The sequence below is a fragment of the Trematomus bernacchii genome, unplaced genomic scaffold (assembly GCF_902827165.1).
Source record: "Trematomus bernacchii unplaced genomic scaffold, fTreBer1.1, whole genome shotgun sequence".
Classification (NCBI taxonomy): domain Eukaryota; kingdom Metazoa; phylum Chordata; class Actinopteri; order Perciformes; family Nototheniidae; genus Trematomus; species Trematomus bernacchii.
In genome coordinates this window covers 17,548,215-17,566,186 of record NW_022987973.1, presented here as the reverse complement: position 1 = coordinate 17,566,186, position 17,972 = coordinate 17,548,215, and the positions used below count along the sequence as shown (strand labels likewise).

Sequence of the window (17,972 nt, the reverse complement as noted above, 5' to 3'; positions counted from 1 at the left end):
AAGATCTTTGACTATCATGTGCATCTGAGCTGGCTGCATTTCATCTTCAAAGGACGTGTAAAATACAATAAAAATGTTTTCTAAAATGTACTTGGTCATGTGATTTATGAGCTTGTTCCGAAGCATGACTGCAGATGAGAGAAGCGGAGCTGATCCTTCAGCTCACTGAGCTCTTTGAGCAGCGACTCCTTCTGCAGGTGGAACTGCAAACCAAGTCATGAGAAACGGTTTTTGTTATACTGTATGGGTGTTACTTTTTGTGAATTAAAAAGAGATATGACTTTCATAAAACATGTGATGGATATTTTTGTCAAATAAAAAAACATGGTGACAATGGCCTAGGTTTGTTTGTGTAATAACTTAACAAAAGTAACTAATCTATTTAAAAATATTTTCCTTGAGTTAAAAAAAAATAATCAAATGGTGCAGGAAGGACATATTTTCCTGACTCAGGGAGAAATCTAAAAGCTTTTTGTGTGCTGAGTTTTATTGTGCTAGTTTTAATTTGAATATATATTTTGAAGCAATATTGATAACTACCAATAAAAACAAAACAGTCCTAGCCCTACTTCTGAATTTAAAAATAAAAACACACTCACCCGTGTTGCATACTTATAAAACTGCTCTGCCTCCTCTTGTCTGCCAGACTGAAAATATAAAGTTAATTCCATGGTTAGTTCAGGTCCCTGCAGCCTGCCTTGAAAAATGCAGTTGCATGCAGGCATTAAAATGTGAGTGTGTGCTGAACTGTGTCCCCCGTCACAGCCTGAAGAGAAATAGGTCACACACTGTAGATGTATCCTTTGTTGGACCGTAAGCTGAACCCCTTCTCAAATGAAATCCAGCCTCACTGAACAATATGATAATGTCATGTGTGATTTGTGAACAAAGGATCATGCTAAGGCTAAAGGATTCAAAAGGTGTGCCCCCCATTTGTTTGAGTTAAGGCTATACTGTATTTCTTGGTGTCATACCATTGTATGTAGGAATGTAGACATAAAGGGAGGCAGAGCTTGAAATGGTACAGGGCCAGTGAGAGTCCCCATCACTCACCTTGAGGCAGATCAGAGACAGGTAAGCCCACACTTCTGCGTTCTGAGTGTTCAGATGGTTGGCCTCGGTCAACGCTTCCTCAGCTACACACAGCTCCTCCAGCTGCACACACAAACACAACTAAGGATAACTTCCTCACAAAGTAAAAAAAAAAACAGAACATTCTTGTTAACATGAACTATATAGTCCAGTGGAATAACATCAGGTCTTCACAGTAGAATTAGGACAGAACTTAAACCCCTCTGTGAGGATTTTTCATAAGTATTGCTGACGTTAACAGCCTTTAACATTGTAAAGTCACAAGATACAACAAGTCAGACTGCCTTTTTTAACTTTTAAAAAACTGTGCATTTAATATACTTTCAGGTTTCTCGTCATTGGTCTGGAGGTAGAGTTTTACCCGGTAACAGGCGATGCCCAGGTTCAGCCAGGTCAGGCAGGACGGCGACTGCTCGCAGGCCTGCAGGTAGACCACTTTGGCTTGCTCAAACTAAACATAGAAAACACAACAAAAAATAAAATATTTACTTACACTGTATTTGTTGTTTCATACAAGATATTTTACAATAATGTGCATTAACTTAAACGTAATGATAATAATTGTTTTGTCTGCCTGGTATATACAGCGCAATGATGTTATTACACATAGTTAATCACATTTAGGTATAGCAATAGAACATCAGCCCTATCATAACTGTGCTGCAAATTAAGAACTTGTACACAAAAAGCCAATTGCTGGCTTTTTCACCAATTTAGCTATTTCTTTAAATCCTCATTACAGAGTTCCTAATTTTTCCTGGTGAAGTTTGTGGTATTTTCTTTAAAAACCAGGCTGATTCATGAACAGAGTAAACTGCCTGACTGATCAGAGACCAGATCCAAATAATTTATTTGTGGAATTGGTTTCCGTATTTGCAGATCATTTTGATGTTATAAATCTGTTTTCGTATTTTCTTTACATTAACAGAGTACACATTAACACAGAGATGATGTATCTGTTCACACACATAGAGACAAATCTTCCTCCATAAGCCTGTCTTTAATATCTGACCTTTCTCTGTTGGAGGTAGATGGAGCCCAGCTGGAGGAGGACCAGGTGGGGGTCTGAAGGCTGCTGCAGGAAGTTCAGGCTCCGCTCATAGCTCTCCTGTGCGTCACTGACCTCTCCCCGCAGATGGAGACAGTGACCATTCATAGCCCACGCATCCACATCCTGTTCACCATGTATATGTATCATAAAATGAAAAAAAGTGCAAGTATGTCAAAATAGCACCTAAGTACAATAGTTGAGTAGATGTTCTCTGTTACTTTCCACCACATGTGCAGTAAACACATTATATCATATTACAATATATTTTTTTCTAACTACAAACAAAAAGGACATGATTGAGGAAGTTATAATTCCAAACTTAACAGAACAGTACATAGGCAGTAAACCATCCGGTACATGTCACATTATCCACCTGGTGCTGCTGAGTGTTGCGGTAAATAGTAGAAGATTTCAGTACCTGTTCTCTGTGGATCAGCACCTCCTGCAGGCTGGCTGCAGCACTGCAGTAGTCTCCTCTGAGCATCTGCAGCCGGGCCAGATGGAGAAGATAGGAGCCGCTGCGACCCCCGTGTGAGCACAGCAGCTGCAGGGACAGAGCCTGCCCCGCCATCTGACCGCAGGAACACAGTGACAACTATAAGCAACTACAACTTTTTGTTTTCTTTAAAACTGCTGACAATTGTAGCCATTGTTCATTTGAGCAAGCCAATGAAAGACGACAGAAATGTGTAGTCTAAGAAAAAACTTGCAGATTATCATTGTTATATTGTCTTATTCTCATAATTAGTTTTGACTTCCCAAAGTCTTTCAAACAGCTTTCAACAGGTAACTCTGATTTTCCAGATATTAGAGCACCAATTGTGGTTATAAATCCCTTTTGTAGCATAACACACACACATAACACACTTGGGGACACACCATTTCTTTACAGCAGTACTGCACACTGTTGTTGTTGTTGTTGCTGTTTAAACCACCAGCTGCTCAGTGTTTGTACCTGCAGGGCAGAGTGCTGCAGCAGGAACTGAACTGTCTCTGTGTAAATGGAGGAGGAGGAGAGTTTCGCTGAAGCTGATCTGGAGCTGACACTCTGTACTGGAGGCTCTCCTTGCACCTCTGGGTCCTGCTCTCCAGCCTCGGGGTCTGAAAGGAAATGAGGGTAACATTGTCAGGTAACATTAGCTGCCATTATCTTAAGGCTGAATGAGCGTATCAAAGTTACAGAAGATGAGACAAGTCCTATTTCTAAGTGAATGTGGCCAACAGAGTGTATGTGTTTTACTTATATTGTGTATCAACAATGTATCTTATCATGTTAACATTTTCTTTTCTCAGTCACTGCTGGCACAGAAATAACAATAATTTTCTCTCCAAGAATAGCATTTACTCATGTGACGAGAGAAAATGACATTACACTCTTCTGTTGCCTCTGACCTTTCTTAACAGCAGGAGCCGGGCATGCAGGCGGGGCCACGTCCTCCTCCTCTCGCTGGTCGTTCTCTTTCTCATTTTTCTCCTCCTTGTCTTGTTCCTCCTCCTCACTCTGTGTTTGCTCCTTTGCTTCTTTTGCCCTCAGCTGCCTTCTGGCCTCCACAAAAGCCCTCTCTGCCAGGATGGATTCGTTCTGGCTCTCATGAATCAACCCTGGAAAATATTCCCAGTAAACATGAAATGGGGTTGTACAATTCCCAGAGACCTTAAACACTCACAGCCGGGTCATTTAGGGTCATTTAGGGTCATTTGGGGTCATTTAGGGTCAGAGGATATGAATGTTTTTCAACCAAAGTTATTAATTGTTGATAATTCTCTAGATTTCATACATAGGCCTTTTTGATATGTTGTGGAGTCTTATTATTCTTATTTTTTCTTTTAGCTTTACAGAAAGCCTCTGAAACTCTATTTTATTTTCACCAACATTACTGCACTGAAACAGACCAATACATTTGAAAAAATTTTCCTCAGATATTTATTTGTCATCGGTTTTTAAACTCCTAAGGAAGTGCAGCGTTTGTACTCATTGCTGTTTTGAGATTAAGAATTGGGGGGGGGGGGGGATCTAAAAATTAAACTAAAGAAAATAATCTTAAAATAATATTCATACATAATATAATTTATGTACGGTATGTGTTCACAGGGTAAGGCAAGGCAAGTTTATTTATATAGCACTTTTCAACACAAGGCAATTCAAAGTGCGTTCCAAAAATGAAAGACATTAAGAGCATTAAACACATTAGGGTAAACAGCAGTGAGTAGGGAAACAGACTATAATCTCACCCAGCAGCGTCCATGCCACCACACTGTGTGGGTCTAAGCTGGCAGCTCTCTCCAGGAAGATCTGAGCCTCCTCGTGATGCTCAGACATCGCTGCCAAGACCCCACACATCATCAGGCTGGGGAAACACACACAGGCTTTCAGTGTTAACACCTTGTTTATCCACATCACACTGTTCAAACATAACCATTGAGTCACCTTCAGTAGACGTAAGCAAATATTTCACATATCCAGTTATAGATTACAGACCGGTTACCGGTTACAGATTTGAAATCGACACATGACGATTTTATTCCCAATAATAGAAAAATAATTATGATAAAAATAATACACTTAAGATTTTAGTATTGAGCTCATGGCTCCTCTTAATATGTAATTGTTCATTCTTATAAAGCAGAAATCATTTGTTCACCTTCTCTTGTAAATAATAACTCACTTTTTCTACAGATATTTTATGTTGAGGGTTTCTCACCTTGGTTGGTGTGCCTGTTGGATGGCAACAGCGTCATGGTAACACTCTCTAGCCTTCATGTAGTCTCCAGTCCTCATGTAGAGGCTTCCCCACTCAAATGTGTGGGATGGCTCACCGGGATGCCTCACCACCAGCTAGAGGAAAATAAGAGTGAATACATGCATTTTGATTGTATACCTTCAGTCTATATATATATACAGTGTTAGAGCTACATGTATGCTGTCAACCCTGCTCTGTTTCGTTTTTATACATCTTGTCATGAGTATAGTATACAGTTTTTTTTTTTAAAGTTATTTTCCTAATTTACTGTAAATTAAGTGCTTAAGTATCATGAATATGCTCTGGTACCTCTTGGTAGTACTGAACAGCCTGCTGATAATCCCCAGTTAGCTGAGCCTCTCTGGAAAAATGTCTGAGCTGAGAAGAACTCAACTGGATCTCATCCGGGGAGTCATCATTGATGTCATCTGAATAGATCTAGAGAGAAGGAGAAGAGAAAATAAATATATAATGTACAGTTCATAAACACATGTACTATAGTATTTATATACTGTGTGTGTGTGTGTGTGTGTGTGTGTGTGTGTGTGTGTGTGTGTGTGTGTGTGTGTGTGTTACCTTGTTTATAGCTGTGTGCATCTCGTCCACCAGGTACACGTAGAGCTTGCTGACAAAAGCCTTCAGCTCCTGAGGGTCAGTGAATGGTTCTGTCCTCTGCATTTTGTCTCGTACAATCCTCACCACTGCATGCTACACACACACACACACACACACACACACACACACACACACACACACACACACACACACACACACACACACACACACACACACACACACACACACACACACACACACACACACACACACACACACACACACACACACACACACACACACACACACACACACACACACACACCGAGTGTCAAAACCTAAGGGGCTACGGATCCAGAAATCTATTTTCCTGAGTTGTATTCCTCCACCAGGGATGTGTGCAGTTGTTCTGACCTTCAACTGTTCCTTGAAAGCAAAGTATCTCCCAGAGACATTGAGCGACCCCATCAGCTGAACCATCATCTGCTCCCGGCTGCTGCCTTCAGGCACCTTGCATCTCGATCCGAACAATTCCTCATGCTGGTCAGAAACATGGGTCACCACGCTGCCTACCTGCCTGTGAAAGTCCAGCACTGCCTGAAAGAGCACACAATCATGAAGAGAGTTCAGCAAGTAAACTGATCTCTACTTCTGTGTGTTTTTACTTGTGTCTGTATGTGCATGTATACAAGCTGTAAACCCAATAAATGTTTTACTCTCTCTGCTCTGCTATGACCCGGTGGAAGTGGAGATCTGGGTGGAATCAACGCTTTCACTCTGCAGGAAATAGAGACACATCTCAGAATTCGTGTTCAACATAAAGTCAAAGTCAAAAGTCAAAGTCAACTTTATTGACAATCTTCCAGTTTGTGTGTACAGACAGAGAGATCGAAATACCGTTTCCCACAATCCCGAATATAAAAACAAATGTGTATAAAAATGTAAAAAATATGTGTGCAAATATGTATATATATATGTCAAAGACACATTTTTACATGTGGACACATTAAGACCTAAATAAAAACACAACAATCAATATGTACAAAATAACAGTCAATTCAATATCATGAGAATGTACATTAGTGCAAGATTGTTCCAAGGGGCAACAGCCAAATGTAATATAGACCATAGAGTGCCATCGGATGGAATTCTGTCATATTAGAAAAGTTGCCTTTAAACGAGTAGGAGACACGTTTACGTGTCAAATAAATGTCTCAGTAACCAGAGGACCCTTATTCTTACATGACATGTTACTTGTTGGACGCTTTTACTCAAAGTGACTGACTCAATACTGTGGGCAATCCCCTCAGGAGCAATTTTGGTGGTGAAGTGTCTTGCCCAAGGACACGCCCAGATGCTGGGATACAGTGGGTATCAAGGTGAAATTGAACCGGTGCTTCTCTGATCTGAAGATGAGCGCACTTACCCACTGAGCCACACTCTCCCTATTATTTAAGACCTTACCTTCTAGAGAGCTCCTCCAAAGATGTTTTGGGTACCAGCGGTTTCTCCAAGGCTATATCAATGATAATATAGGTTCTGGCCTCCAAATACATCTGTCACAAACAATTCAACTGGATAAAGATGCAGTATATTACAGTATTAAGCATTCATGTTAGGAGTTTGTATTGCTGCTGCTCTAACTGGATCTAAAACAACAACGACAGTTTGAAAAAAATTGTGCTTTCTGTATAATACAGTACAGAGTTGTGATGCTGTTAGTTGAAGCTTACATTTCCCTCTATATTGACGTGGGGTTCAGTTTCAGCCAAAGTGTCGGCCACGCCGTCGGCTGCAGCCGTCCTGCTCTGATTACCAGGTTGCTGACATAATAAAAACAGGCTACATTAGGGCCCAACCTTCACAAACACCACCTGGACGTAAAGTTTGAAAAGTTACATTTTGGTGCATATCTCTCCTGACCATCACAACCTTGCTGACCTTTTTGGCTGGCTCCTTGGAATCCTTCGCTCCCCTCCCATCAGAGTTCCTGCCTGCTTTGGCCTTGTGGGAGCCTGCAGCGGAGGCAGCTCTAGCTTGGCGCTGATTGGCTGCAGCCTTGGCCTGCTCCTTTAACACACTGACACTCCGCTTGGCCTTTAAGATCAATGACAAACTCACTTTAATAGAGAAACAACAGTACATTCCACCATGGTACCAAGGTTCTTTACTACACCTTATAAATTAAAGTATTTTGTGACTATTTGAGTGACCTTTTTCAGCAACTCAGCCTCGGAGAAGGGAAGTATGCTGTATGCTCCCCGGATGCGGCTGACTCCAGGATACAGCAGCCGTCCCATGTCCACATACGCAATTCCATGGAAGGGGATCTCTTGGGCCTCCTTTGCTAGCTAAATAAACGCACGCACACACACACACACACACACACACACACACACACACACACACACACACACACACACACACACACACACACACACACACACACACACACACACACACACACACACACACACACACACACACACACACACACACACACACACACACACACACACACACAGGCTGGAGAGTTGACACTCAATACAGTAGAGACAGAAAGAGGAGACATTTCTGAATTTAACCTTTGATATCAAAGCCATCTCACCGTCTTGTTCTCTGCTGCTTTTGTCATCGGAGCCAAAGCCCTCGTAATCTCCAGCGGCCACAGTCTACACTCAGTGATCTTCTGCCGAAGCCTGAACATCGATACACATACTTTTCAGATATTTTTCTACCTCTATCCTTCTCTGTATTTTCAGGGACAGGTTGTCCGAAAGGCTATAAGACTGTTGAAGTCCAACTACTATTTTTACAACACATTTATATATCATTATAGTACACAGTATTTATTCAAATGTACAGTGTTTAATTTTAACTCTGTTTCATCTTATTCTATCTTATATGTATACATGTTTCTTAATCTGCAATTTACTTGTACCATTATGTCTATTACACTATTTTATTTCACTTTTTTTTAAACTGTTAAGTATATTGTATGTTGCTTTGTTGGAGATTTAGGTTTTTCATTTTCAGATCAGACAACTTCCAGGACTTCCAGATTACCTTTCCACTTGGCATAGATTGTCCAACTAATAATACACTTTTATTTTCCAGTATAATCTCTTTATGGTTATTGCCAACAGGTAGCATTATGATCAGAATGGAGCAGTGAGTTGTGTGTTTGGCTGACCTGGTAGTTCCTCCTGCATCCAGGAAGCAGCACATCTCAGTGTCCCAGCTCACCCTGCTCTTAGTGGACTCGGACTCATCACGAAACTCCCGGTCCTGTAGGAACATTCAGAACAGAAGTGTGACTGACCCTGTAAGTGAGCCTGCTTCCATGCTCAATTATTTAATTTGAGATGTTTCAATCTATAGTAATACAAACGCTACCCTATGTGTAATTTACTTTTTATATTTTAGTATTCTTAATACACTTCTAATATCAGTAGTCACTAGCCAAGCCTGTGTGCCTTATTATTCTCTTTTACTTCAAAGTCTGGTTGTATCTAAAAAATGAATAATATGAAATCCCTCACTTTCATGCATTTCCATGTTTTGAAAGTTACATTAATGTGCCATTCTGCTAAATCAATGTGCATTGCAGCTAACACAATCGGCAACAGATGCAGGCTAACTTTGTGGTTACCTCTAGGCCAGTCAGCTGGCCGTCCTCCTGTTCGAAGTGCTCTTCCTTGGAAAAGACAGCAGGCAGGAAGTGATTCCCCGGGACCAGCAGCGCTAGATGGGGCCTCTTCTTCTGTCGGCCCGTTTCCTCCCTCTGTCCCCCTGCCTTCAGCTGCCCCTCACAGAACACCAGCACCTGATCTTTCTGGGAGTCAGAGAAACCATAGAGTCGTTATATATTAAAATGAGTCACCCTGGAAAGGTTCAGATTTGATCTTGGTCTGAACTGGGCAGCATGGGTTTCATTTTGGTCGAACACTGCTAGTACCATTGTGCACCATGACACTCTTATAGATAAGATATTCAGCTACGATTAAAAGTTACAGACTGAATATTATACAAAGGTAATTGGTTCTGGTCATTAAAATAGCTTAAAGAAGTTACATGAGGATCAAAGGGTAACACCTGTGCAGTCAGCGGGACCTCCATGGCAGCAGTGTATGTGCAGGGAGGGGGGGTGGGGCCAGACTGCAGCGTCCACGGCTCAGGGATGGAGAAGGCTGTCTCCATGGTTACCCTCAGCAGGTTGGAGCCTGAGAGTTCAGTCTCAGACAGCAATGGATCCGTCACACTGACACACACATCCAAGGTCGGTTGCTGAAGAAGGTGAAATTATGAGGCACATTTTAATATATTTTTTCATTACATTTCCTGAAAATATCATTATTCGAATTACAGATAGGGCAACTTTTCTGTTCATCATTGATACCCAGAAGACTTAATGAAAATCAAATTCCCACCTATTTTGTTAAGTAGGTAAGTGGCCTTATTACCATTTCATCTTGAATCAAAGTGGTTTTCATCTTGTGCAGGCTTTCATTTTAGGTATAACTATTGGTACTTGTTATTATGTTTATAAAGTGCATCCTTATAGGCCAAATGTCCACATGGTGGAGGTACCTGCACTGCAGCCCACTGAAACCAAGTGTGATCAGAGACTGTGGCATGGGAATGCTATGAGAGCTATTCAATATAACAGATCAAAGATGTCACTTGGTTAGATATTCACCCTGTAGCTGTCCTATAGCTCTAGTGAGTTGATGGGATTACCTGACTCCTCCACTTTGGGATGACTTGGTTGGCCACCTGCTTGTGTCTGGCCCTACATGCTGCCTCCACATTCAGCCTGCTCTGTGATTGTAGAACATTCACTGATTAACACATCTGGAAGAAACAACTACCGTCTATTTAACGTCTCATCCATTCATTCTCCAGACTAACTCAACAAAAGTTTGGTGATAATGTAAAATCGTTTATCACCATATATTAACATTTACCGAAATACAAAAATGCATACAATTGTAATTTTTGTGACTTTTGCTTTTATTCGTACACCTAGAGATTGACAACAAGGTAGAGAGAGAGGGGAGAACAAGCAGAAAAAGGGCAGCATGTCTGATCCCAACACTTTCCTGGAAACTTAAAAGAGAAACTAATGATAGGAAAGATAACTAAATGTTAACGTCTGTTTATGGTTAAGACACTCATCTAAATATCAGCAGTATTAGAGGAATGGCTACAGAAACTCAGTAGATATGGTATAACAATACGTCTACAGATTGATGGCAGGACAATTAAGAGCAATATTTTTTTTGTGGAAATGTCTGGCAATTAGAATAGTCAGTTTGTTGCACGAATGACAAAATAATGGCTGTGTAGTCGCCAACATGCATTTTTGCCATTGGTACCCTATTTTGGTAACTTTAAATCATTGCATTTAGGATTGATAATTAATATGGACCATGACAGGCCTCAATTGATGTAATACTGCAAGGTTAATATTTTTCTTCCATTGTACTTGTAACATTTTCCAAAACAAATGTGCAATCAATTAATACCCCCCAAAAAATGTACGCATTGTAAGTTTGAGTCTCTAACTGAGGCCCCTGTGCAGTTTTAATTTAGTCTGGTTGCAAATCTAGCCTTGAATACATATATAGTTAACATTTATTTTAGCTAAAATACTTAACTCTTATTAAGTTCGACAAAATTAAAGACAGAACCTAGAGAAAAAAAAATGTGCCCTTATATGAAGTGCATAAGAGAATGTCACATCTCTGATATTTAAAGAAGCAATGACCCTGTCTGACAATAGATGAATGATATCATTAAAAAGTGATTAACCAATGGACCTTTGAGCCAATGTCCTGGGAAGAAGCTTTGGCTGAGGGGCTGTACACTGGATTCAGTGGAACTGTGGACGAAAAGCTGCACTGACCTGAAGACAGAAGAGAACACCATGATCCAGCAGTGAGTGTTGCCCTGTACAGAACGCCCTATGAAGTAAATTGCTGTTTCCTTTTTTGTGTACCTTGTAGCAGCGGCAGCAGGTCCACCACAGCTTGGCCCAGCACGGCTGTTTTCGCCTCAGCTTTCTTCTCCTCGGGCAGGACCTCTCTCACTGTCACTGACCACAACAACACCATTAAACAGAGCTGTGAGAACTGTTACAGGCATGGAAACTTCAGGAACATCTCTGTGCTACTTCAACAGTAAGCACACTACCACCAGTGTTATGGCAATGACAGTTTAATCTTTCAGTTAAGCTGCTTGTCAGGGATTCTTTGGCAGGGATTCATTGGGAATGAGCATGCTATGTCAAGGCAGGATATCTGCACATAATAATTCATGGATGGTTGGCAAAACGACCAATAATGCTGTCATGAATATCACCATCAACTGACACCAAAAATGCAGAAGAACTCAAATCTGGTGATTTCAGATGTTGAACATGAACTTTAACAGTTTAGCCAGTAACTTAAACATTAGGCCAAGAAAATTAACTTGAAGTTGGTTTATTTTGCATGTTGGTCATAAGGGAGCTATGTAAGTTTCATCTTTAGTGTTGGTACAAATATTAACAAACTAAACTGCATTAAATCACCAGTTTGTGCAGTAAAATGTATTTGAATCTAGGTCACAATCCTCAGTTTTGTAAATAAATTACAAATAATCAACATTTTATTTTACAAAATGTCAGCTGCACATAGGACATAAATACGAGACCTTTTCTGTGGTAAAATAACAATTCATCACCTTTGTAAAAGCAGCCTAAATCTGACATTATCAGCTAAGCTAACTTTGGCTTTTAAGAAGACACTGGAGATTAAAACAACAAGAGTTAACAAAAGTTGAAAGAAGCGAAGGTGTGCGACCAGATGTTTAGATATTTCAGTGTATCAGATATCAAGAGACAGAACAACACTTTTAAACTCAACTTACATATGATGGGTTTATGGGCGAGGTCACTGAGAGCCTGAGTGTTATTGGAACAGTGAAAGCTGCAGGTAAAGTCATAATCAACACGCTGCTCCACCGGGTCGACCTGCTTCCTGTCTGACTCTCCCAGCACATTTTCATCCACCTGAACCTGCAGAAAACTCTGGAAGCCGTCTGTCTTTTTTCCTTGCTGAAAAGAGAAGACAGGATAAGTCACACTTATAACTGTAAATACGCTGATGATATGGCTCATGTCAGCCTTCTAAAGGAAGGGGAAATTCTGTAATTTAATTGAGTAACATCTTCCAGAACAGGTGTCAGTGAAATACTAAATGTTTTGAACTTAATTTAAGATGATATAAAGATTGTTTAAAAAAAAAATGCTATGCAATGGATAAATGTTGCTTCTCATAACTTGAAACAGAGTCTTACATCAACATTAAGTGTTTCTAAAATGTGGCATTTGCCATGTTTACCAAGTGAATTTTGTGAGTAAATTCCTCCATTAGTGAATGTAATGCAATATGTATTTACTACAATAACAGTCTTACCTCATATTAGAGCCAAACTGAACCAAGAGATAAAGGTAACTCTTATTCAATATTTGAGCAATATAACATTACACGCCTTGCTTCCAACCTAAGGTGATAACAATCAGTAAGATGGGGTTAACTTTCAGTTTTTGGGTTTAGTAAACCGTAGCTGAAATAAAAGGTTAAATGCACATTAATAAACTCTGTTGGCTAAGCACATTTCTGTCGTTGTAGCCGTTTGCAAGTTAGCAACAAACATGTGTGAGGTGCTTTACTTTTTTTATATATTTAGTTAATTGGAAAGAGCTTACCAGGTTATTTCCACGGATGACAGTTATTTTTATATTTGTATAGTCCGTTTCTGCAGTATCTCCTGTCGTCTCCATTGTGTAGTAGACTAATGATTTAGCTCCTGTTCTGATCCTTGGTTGATCTTTTCCTTGGATACACAGAATTCCGTTTCCTTGGCAACTGCGCTACACATGGTGGTGCATTAAGGTAGAGCCTTGAAATATCGGACGTTGGAGAACACTTCTTAAATAAAGGTGAAACATCTCCAGCATGCTGTTTCACTTACAGTGGTAAATGTGTATAATATTTGTACTAAAAACATATTGCAGTGCGTTTCAACTCGGCCTACAATACATTTATTTCCGTTAGGTAAACGGACTCTTTTGGAACACTTTTGTCAAAACAAAACAATAAAACCAAATGTATTCTTCAGATATTTATTGTTGTAGTGTAGATATGTATCCTATATATGCACAGTGTATTTGTTGTACTCATATGTAATGCCTGATAACCTAGTTCTAACAATTTTGGATCAATAAACATACGTATTAATCTAAATAACTGATTTGTTTTAACCGTTGTCCCCAGCAGGCCTCCGCCACAGAGGGGGCGCTGCAGCTCAGAGTGAGCGCTCCTTATCCGCCGTTACGTTTGTAGGCACAGCTAACTACTTCCGGAAGTGTATTATCAATGATTTTGCCACTTGTCTGAGATTAAAACACTTCTCTTGTGTTTGTCTTTTGTTGTTGTCAAAAATGTCGTACAACTACGTGGTAACAGCCCAGAAACCTACGGCGGTGAACGCCTGCGTCACAGGTAAGTCTCCGCGGGTTGTTGTTTTTCTCAGGGCTGCATGAACATTCGCCACCTGCGTGCTAGCTGAGCTCCCGCGCTGCAAATACAGTGGTCCAGACGGGCCTGTAGCAGCCGATAGCTGTTGTTTTGCTAAGTCAAATGTTTACTTGCTTGTCTAGGCATACTTTTATGCATGTAAGTAATGACACATACTCCTTTATGTGTTTATATAATGTATGTTCTAGCGCACACATGGCCCGGTTCAACATTTCGTTGGTTCTTGGTTTGGATCCGACGTTAGCTGTTGTTGTGTCGCGTTTGGTTTCCCCAGATCATAATGCGTTTTCCTCTGCTGACCCACATTATCATACATAAGCACAGTTATTGAACTCTGCGAGAAACATTCAGGCAGATGGTGTTTAGCTTTCTGCTCGTCTGACAAATAGCTTCTCCTGTTATTAGAAAGCTGGCGTCGTCGTTAGATCTAACGTACATGGGCCATTACATATACGATAAGATACTGATGCTGAAACTGACATTTGAGGTGGTAGTATTAATTGAATCACCTCACATTTATCCTATGAATGATATCATGCTAAAGCAATCCTTGTCCCATTTACGTTAACAAATTTGAGCTTGTTGTGGCATACATTTTAGATTTGGACATGTACACATGGCATGCCTCTCTAAACTCCAGTGTCTAACGTGAACTTTTTCTTTCTTTTTTTCTTTTAACAAGATTTTCTCTAATTATAATGTAAAAAAAATGGGCTTCTTACGAGGTGCATTCTCTATGTATTCCCATATCTCTGTATAAAAATGCTTCACTGCAAGCCTGCATCATACTGTAATGATGTTGATCTACATCTAAAATCTTCAGAGATGGACAGTATACAGATACTATCTGCAACTGTTAAACTTTTACTTTAGTCAATGTTGAAATCATTTCTTTATTTGAGTTATTAACTGCACAGTCAAAAGATCTTGAGGAAATAATATATGCCTGTCAATCATCTGAGCCGGATGTCTTAAATGTCCTTTGTTGTTTGACTATTCAATTTAAATGTGCTTGCTTAACTTTCTTTCAAATCTTTAAAAATGCTTTGTGCAATTATTATGAGGTGAATTGCACATTCTGTCGACGATTGCACACGTATAAAACACTATGTCCGTACTTATTTTATTTTATTGGTGGGCAAATGTTTTAGTTCATGGCCTCTCTGTGGCCACATAGTGGTTTTGTTCAATCTCTATGTTTTGTGTTGTTATTGTAGTAGGCTAGTCTTTGCTGTTAGTTGTGACTTGATTTTGTTTGTTTTGTTAGATTTTGTTACTGTCTTGCTGTTTGTACTTTGTTAGGACCCCCTTGAAAACGAGATATTTCATCTCAAGGGGTTGATTCCTTAACATGTCAGTTAAAATATTTAAACAAATGTTTGGGTTTTGACAAATTACTATACATTTAATAAATCACTACAATTGACCATGTTATTGATCAATGTACAAGTTGTTTGAGTAATAACTGTGGTTTAAGTGTTTTATTCTTATCTGATTGTTGTAGCTGAGTGAAATGAGCCTGGTTTTAGTTTCTCAGTTTTGAACATTCTTTGCTTTTGTCTGTTAACAATATTATAGTATTATAGAATGATATAGTATGAGATACCTTTTTGTTTTTGTAACCAAACACATTATGTTAAACATCAGGTAAATCCATAGTAAAAATAAGTGCTGACCTTTCCATGTCATCTTTTCCTCTACGACTCCTACCAAGACAACCGTGTAATTAACTTATTATAAATACATTTTTTGCCTATAGGTCACTTCACCTCTGCAGATGACCTCAATCTGCTCATAGCTAAAAACACACGGTTGGAGATCTATGTGGTCACAGCAGAGGGGCTGCGGCCCGTCAAGGAGGTGGGCATGTATGGGAAGATTGCTGTCATGGAGCTCTTCCGGCCAAAGGTGAGTGTTGTGTGGTTTGTAGTAATGTGTACAAGTTTATGAAAAATAATTAGTTGGTGGGCTCTTGGAATAACTCAAGAACTACATGTATTTGTTTTGTTTCACCATGGACGAGTTTCTTGGCTAATTATTTAACAAACCTTGTTATTTGAGAAGGAATGCACATATCGAGGGGTGAGAACCAGAGGGGCGCAAGTGACATTTTGGTCAAAAATGAGTTATATATAGCAAATGAAAGCTCTTTCTACTGCCAAAACATTGCATGTGAATTCTAAAAAAAAAAAAAAGTGCCCCGGCACTTATTACCCCAGGGCACTTAGTACAGATCGCGTTCACACCGGAATAAGTTCCCTGAGGGAAGATTATGCAAATGAGTCGCTGACGTCACTTCGTCTTCTTCTGCTTTGGGTTTACTGGCAGGCCGCAAACCACTACATGGTGTATACTGCCACCCGAAGTCCCCGGCCGGAAGTCCCCGGAGTTAGGGTTCAGTAGAAGCTTCTACTGAAGCCTTCCGAGTAAATCGCCAGAACGCTGACACCTCCTCATCTCCACCGCTCCCATATTTTATTTTGTGTTGCCATAAGTTAGTCTCTGCGTTTGTGCGCTGGGCTAATGCTAATGCGAGGATAATAAAATGGCGGCTCTACAAAACATTTCAGAGTTTTACGGGGCGTGGTTTGCAATTCGCCCAGCCAATCAGAACTGGGGCACTTTTTTCCCCCAGGAAAGTACCATCTCTCAGCAGGCACTAAAAATGGGGGTAAAAGTTCCCGGCACTAAGTACTCTTTTTGGTGTGAACGCGACATAAGGGGTACTAACGGAAATAAACGCGAAAAGTACGGGGAAAAGTACTCCGGTGTGAACGCGGCCAAGATGCAGAAGAGAATGAAATAATCCAGGATTCAAATTCAATGACAAAGGAAACTTTCTACAGATCCATCTTCAACAGAGAATTCAACTCATCAGAGATCAGCACATGCATGTTCCAGTATCTGTGAACTCTTTCAGATACTGAGCATGTGGTGCTGTACTCTGACACATGTGGTGGGCAGAACAGGAATGCTGGTTTTAGTGCCATGTGTCTCCATGCAGTTAAAACCTTGCCCATCTCCATTATTGACCATACATTCATGGAGTCTGGTCACAGCCAGATGGAATGTGACAATGTCCATGCAGCCATTGAGACCGCCAGAAAAAAAGTGCCTGTGTACAGTCCGGAGGGGTACTACACTCTTGTGAGGATGGCAAGGAGGAACAGGGCATACAAGGTGATTGAGCTTGGGCACAGTGACTTACTGGATTTCAAGTCCTTCTCACAACACACGGTCCGAAACGGAACCAAAGACACAGAGGGACAAACAGTTAGTTGGCAGAAAATGAAATGGCTGTGCTACACAAAAGAGGATCCGAAAGGCATTCAGTTCAAATATGAGCTGTCCGACCAAGCTGCAAGTTGGAAAGCAGGAGACCAGAGGTGCTCATGCAATTGAACCAAAGAAGATGCACACAGGTCCACCTGGGATCACTGCTGTGAACTGTGTACTCACACTGTGCACAAATGGGAGTATCCCTCACTCCTATGTGGACTTCTACCAGTCTTTGCAAGTCATTCAGGCAGAGTAGGCTAGTATGTCGTTTCAAATCAATCTGAAATGTACATGATCTGCATGAAATATGCTGTTGTCGTATATAATTTATATTGCTATATTTGACATTCCCAATGTTCTAAAGTCTTTTTTGATTTGCCAAACAGTTATTAGGCCAGGTTTAATGTAATTTATTGTTATTCAGTGAACTAATGTGATATTGATATTTTATATTATCACAATGGACTCTGTAGCCTATTTTTAATTGGTTATTTGGGGAGATGGCTAAACAATTAACTATTTGGCAAAATGGTTATTAATGTTTTTTTTTGGAACAATTACATTGAATGAACTAATATGATATAAGGATATTTTTATATGATATTTTTATTATAACAATTGATTACTGTTACTTTTCAACTCATAAATGTAAAGCCTTTTTCCTATTTT

At 40.1% G+C, this 17,972-nt stretch overlaps 2 protein-coding genes across 2 annotated transcripts in view; one reads left to right on the top strand and one right to left on the bottom strand.

The window, feature by feature from the left end:
* Positions 1 to 80: 80 nt before the first annotated feature.
* cfap70 (cilia and flagella associated protein 70) lies at positions 81 to 13,267 on the bottom strand. The gene is made up of 27 exons (XM_034116793.1): positions 13,193 to 13,267; positions 12,352 to 12,538; positions 11,441 to 11,536; positions 11,262 to 11,347; positions 10,180 to 10,260; positions 9,535 to 9,726; positions 9,092 to 9,274; positions 8,633 to 8,727; positions 8,048 to 8,138; positions 7,653 to 7,790; positions 7,372 to 7,536; positions 7,173 to 7,262; positions 6,904 to 6,995; positions 6,156 to 6,216; positions 5,854 to 6,036; positions 5,461 to 5,592; positions 5,194 to 5,322; positions 4,846 to 4,979; positions 4,376 to 4,491; positions 3,536 to 3,745; positions 3,099 to 3,244; positions 2,562 to 2,714; positions 2,105 to 2,266; positions 1,454 to 1,543; positions 1,054 to 1,155; positions 600 to 647; positions 81 to 203 (listed from the first exon to the last, which is right to left on the bottom strand). Exons 1-27 carry the CDS (start codon positions 13,265 to 13,267, stop codon positions 105 to 107), a joined length of 3,336 nt encoding a protein of 1,111 aa, XP_033972684.1. The 3' UTR covers positions 81 to 104.
* A 560-nt stretch (positions 13,268 to 13,827) lies between these two features.
* ddb1 (damage-specific DNA binding protein 1) overlaps positions 13,828 to 17,972 on the top strand; it is a 47,693-nt gene continuing 43,548 nt past the window's right edge. Inside the window, exons 1-2 of the mRNA XM_034116491.1 lie at positions 13,828 to 13,988; positions 15,784 to 15,932. Coding sequence (XP_033972382.1) covers positions 13,928 to 13,988; positions 15,784 to 15,932 — 210 coding nt within the window. The 5' untranslated portion in view covers positions 13,828 to 13,927. The remainder of the gene's footprint in view (positions 13,989 to 15,783; positions 15,933 to 17,972) is intronic.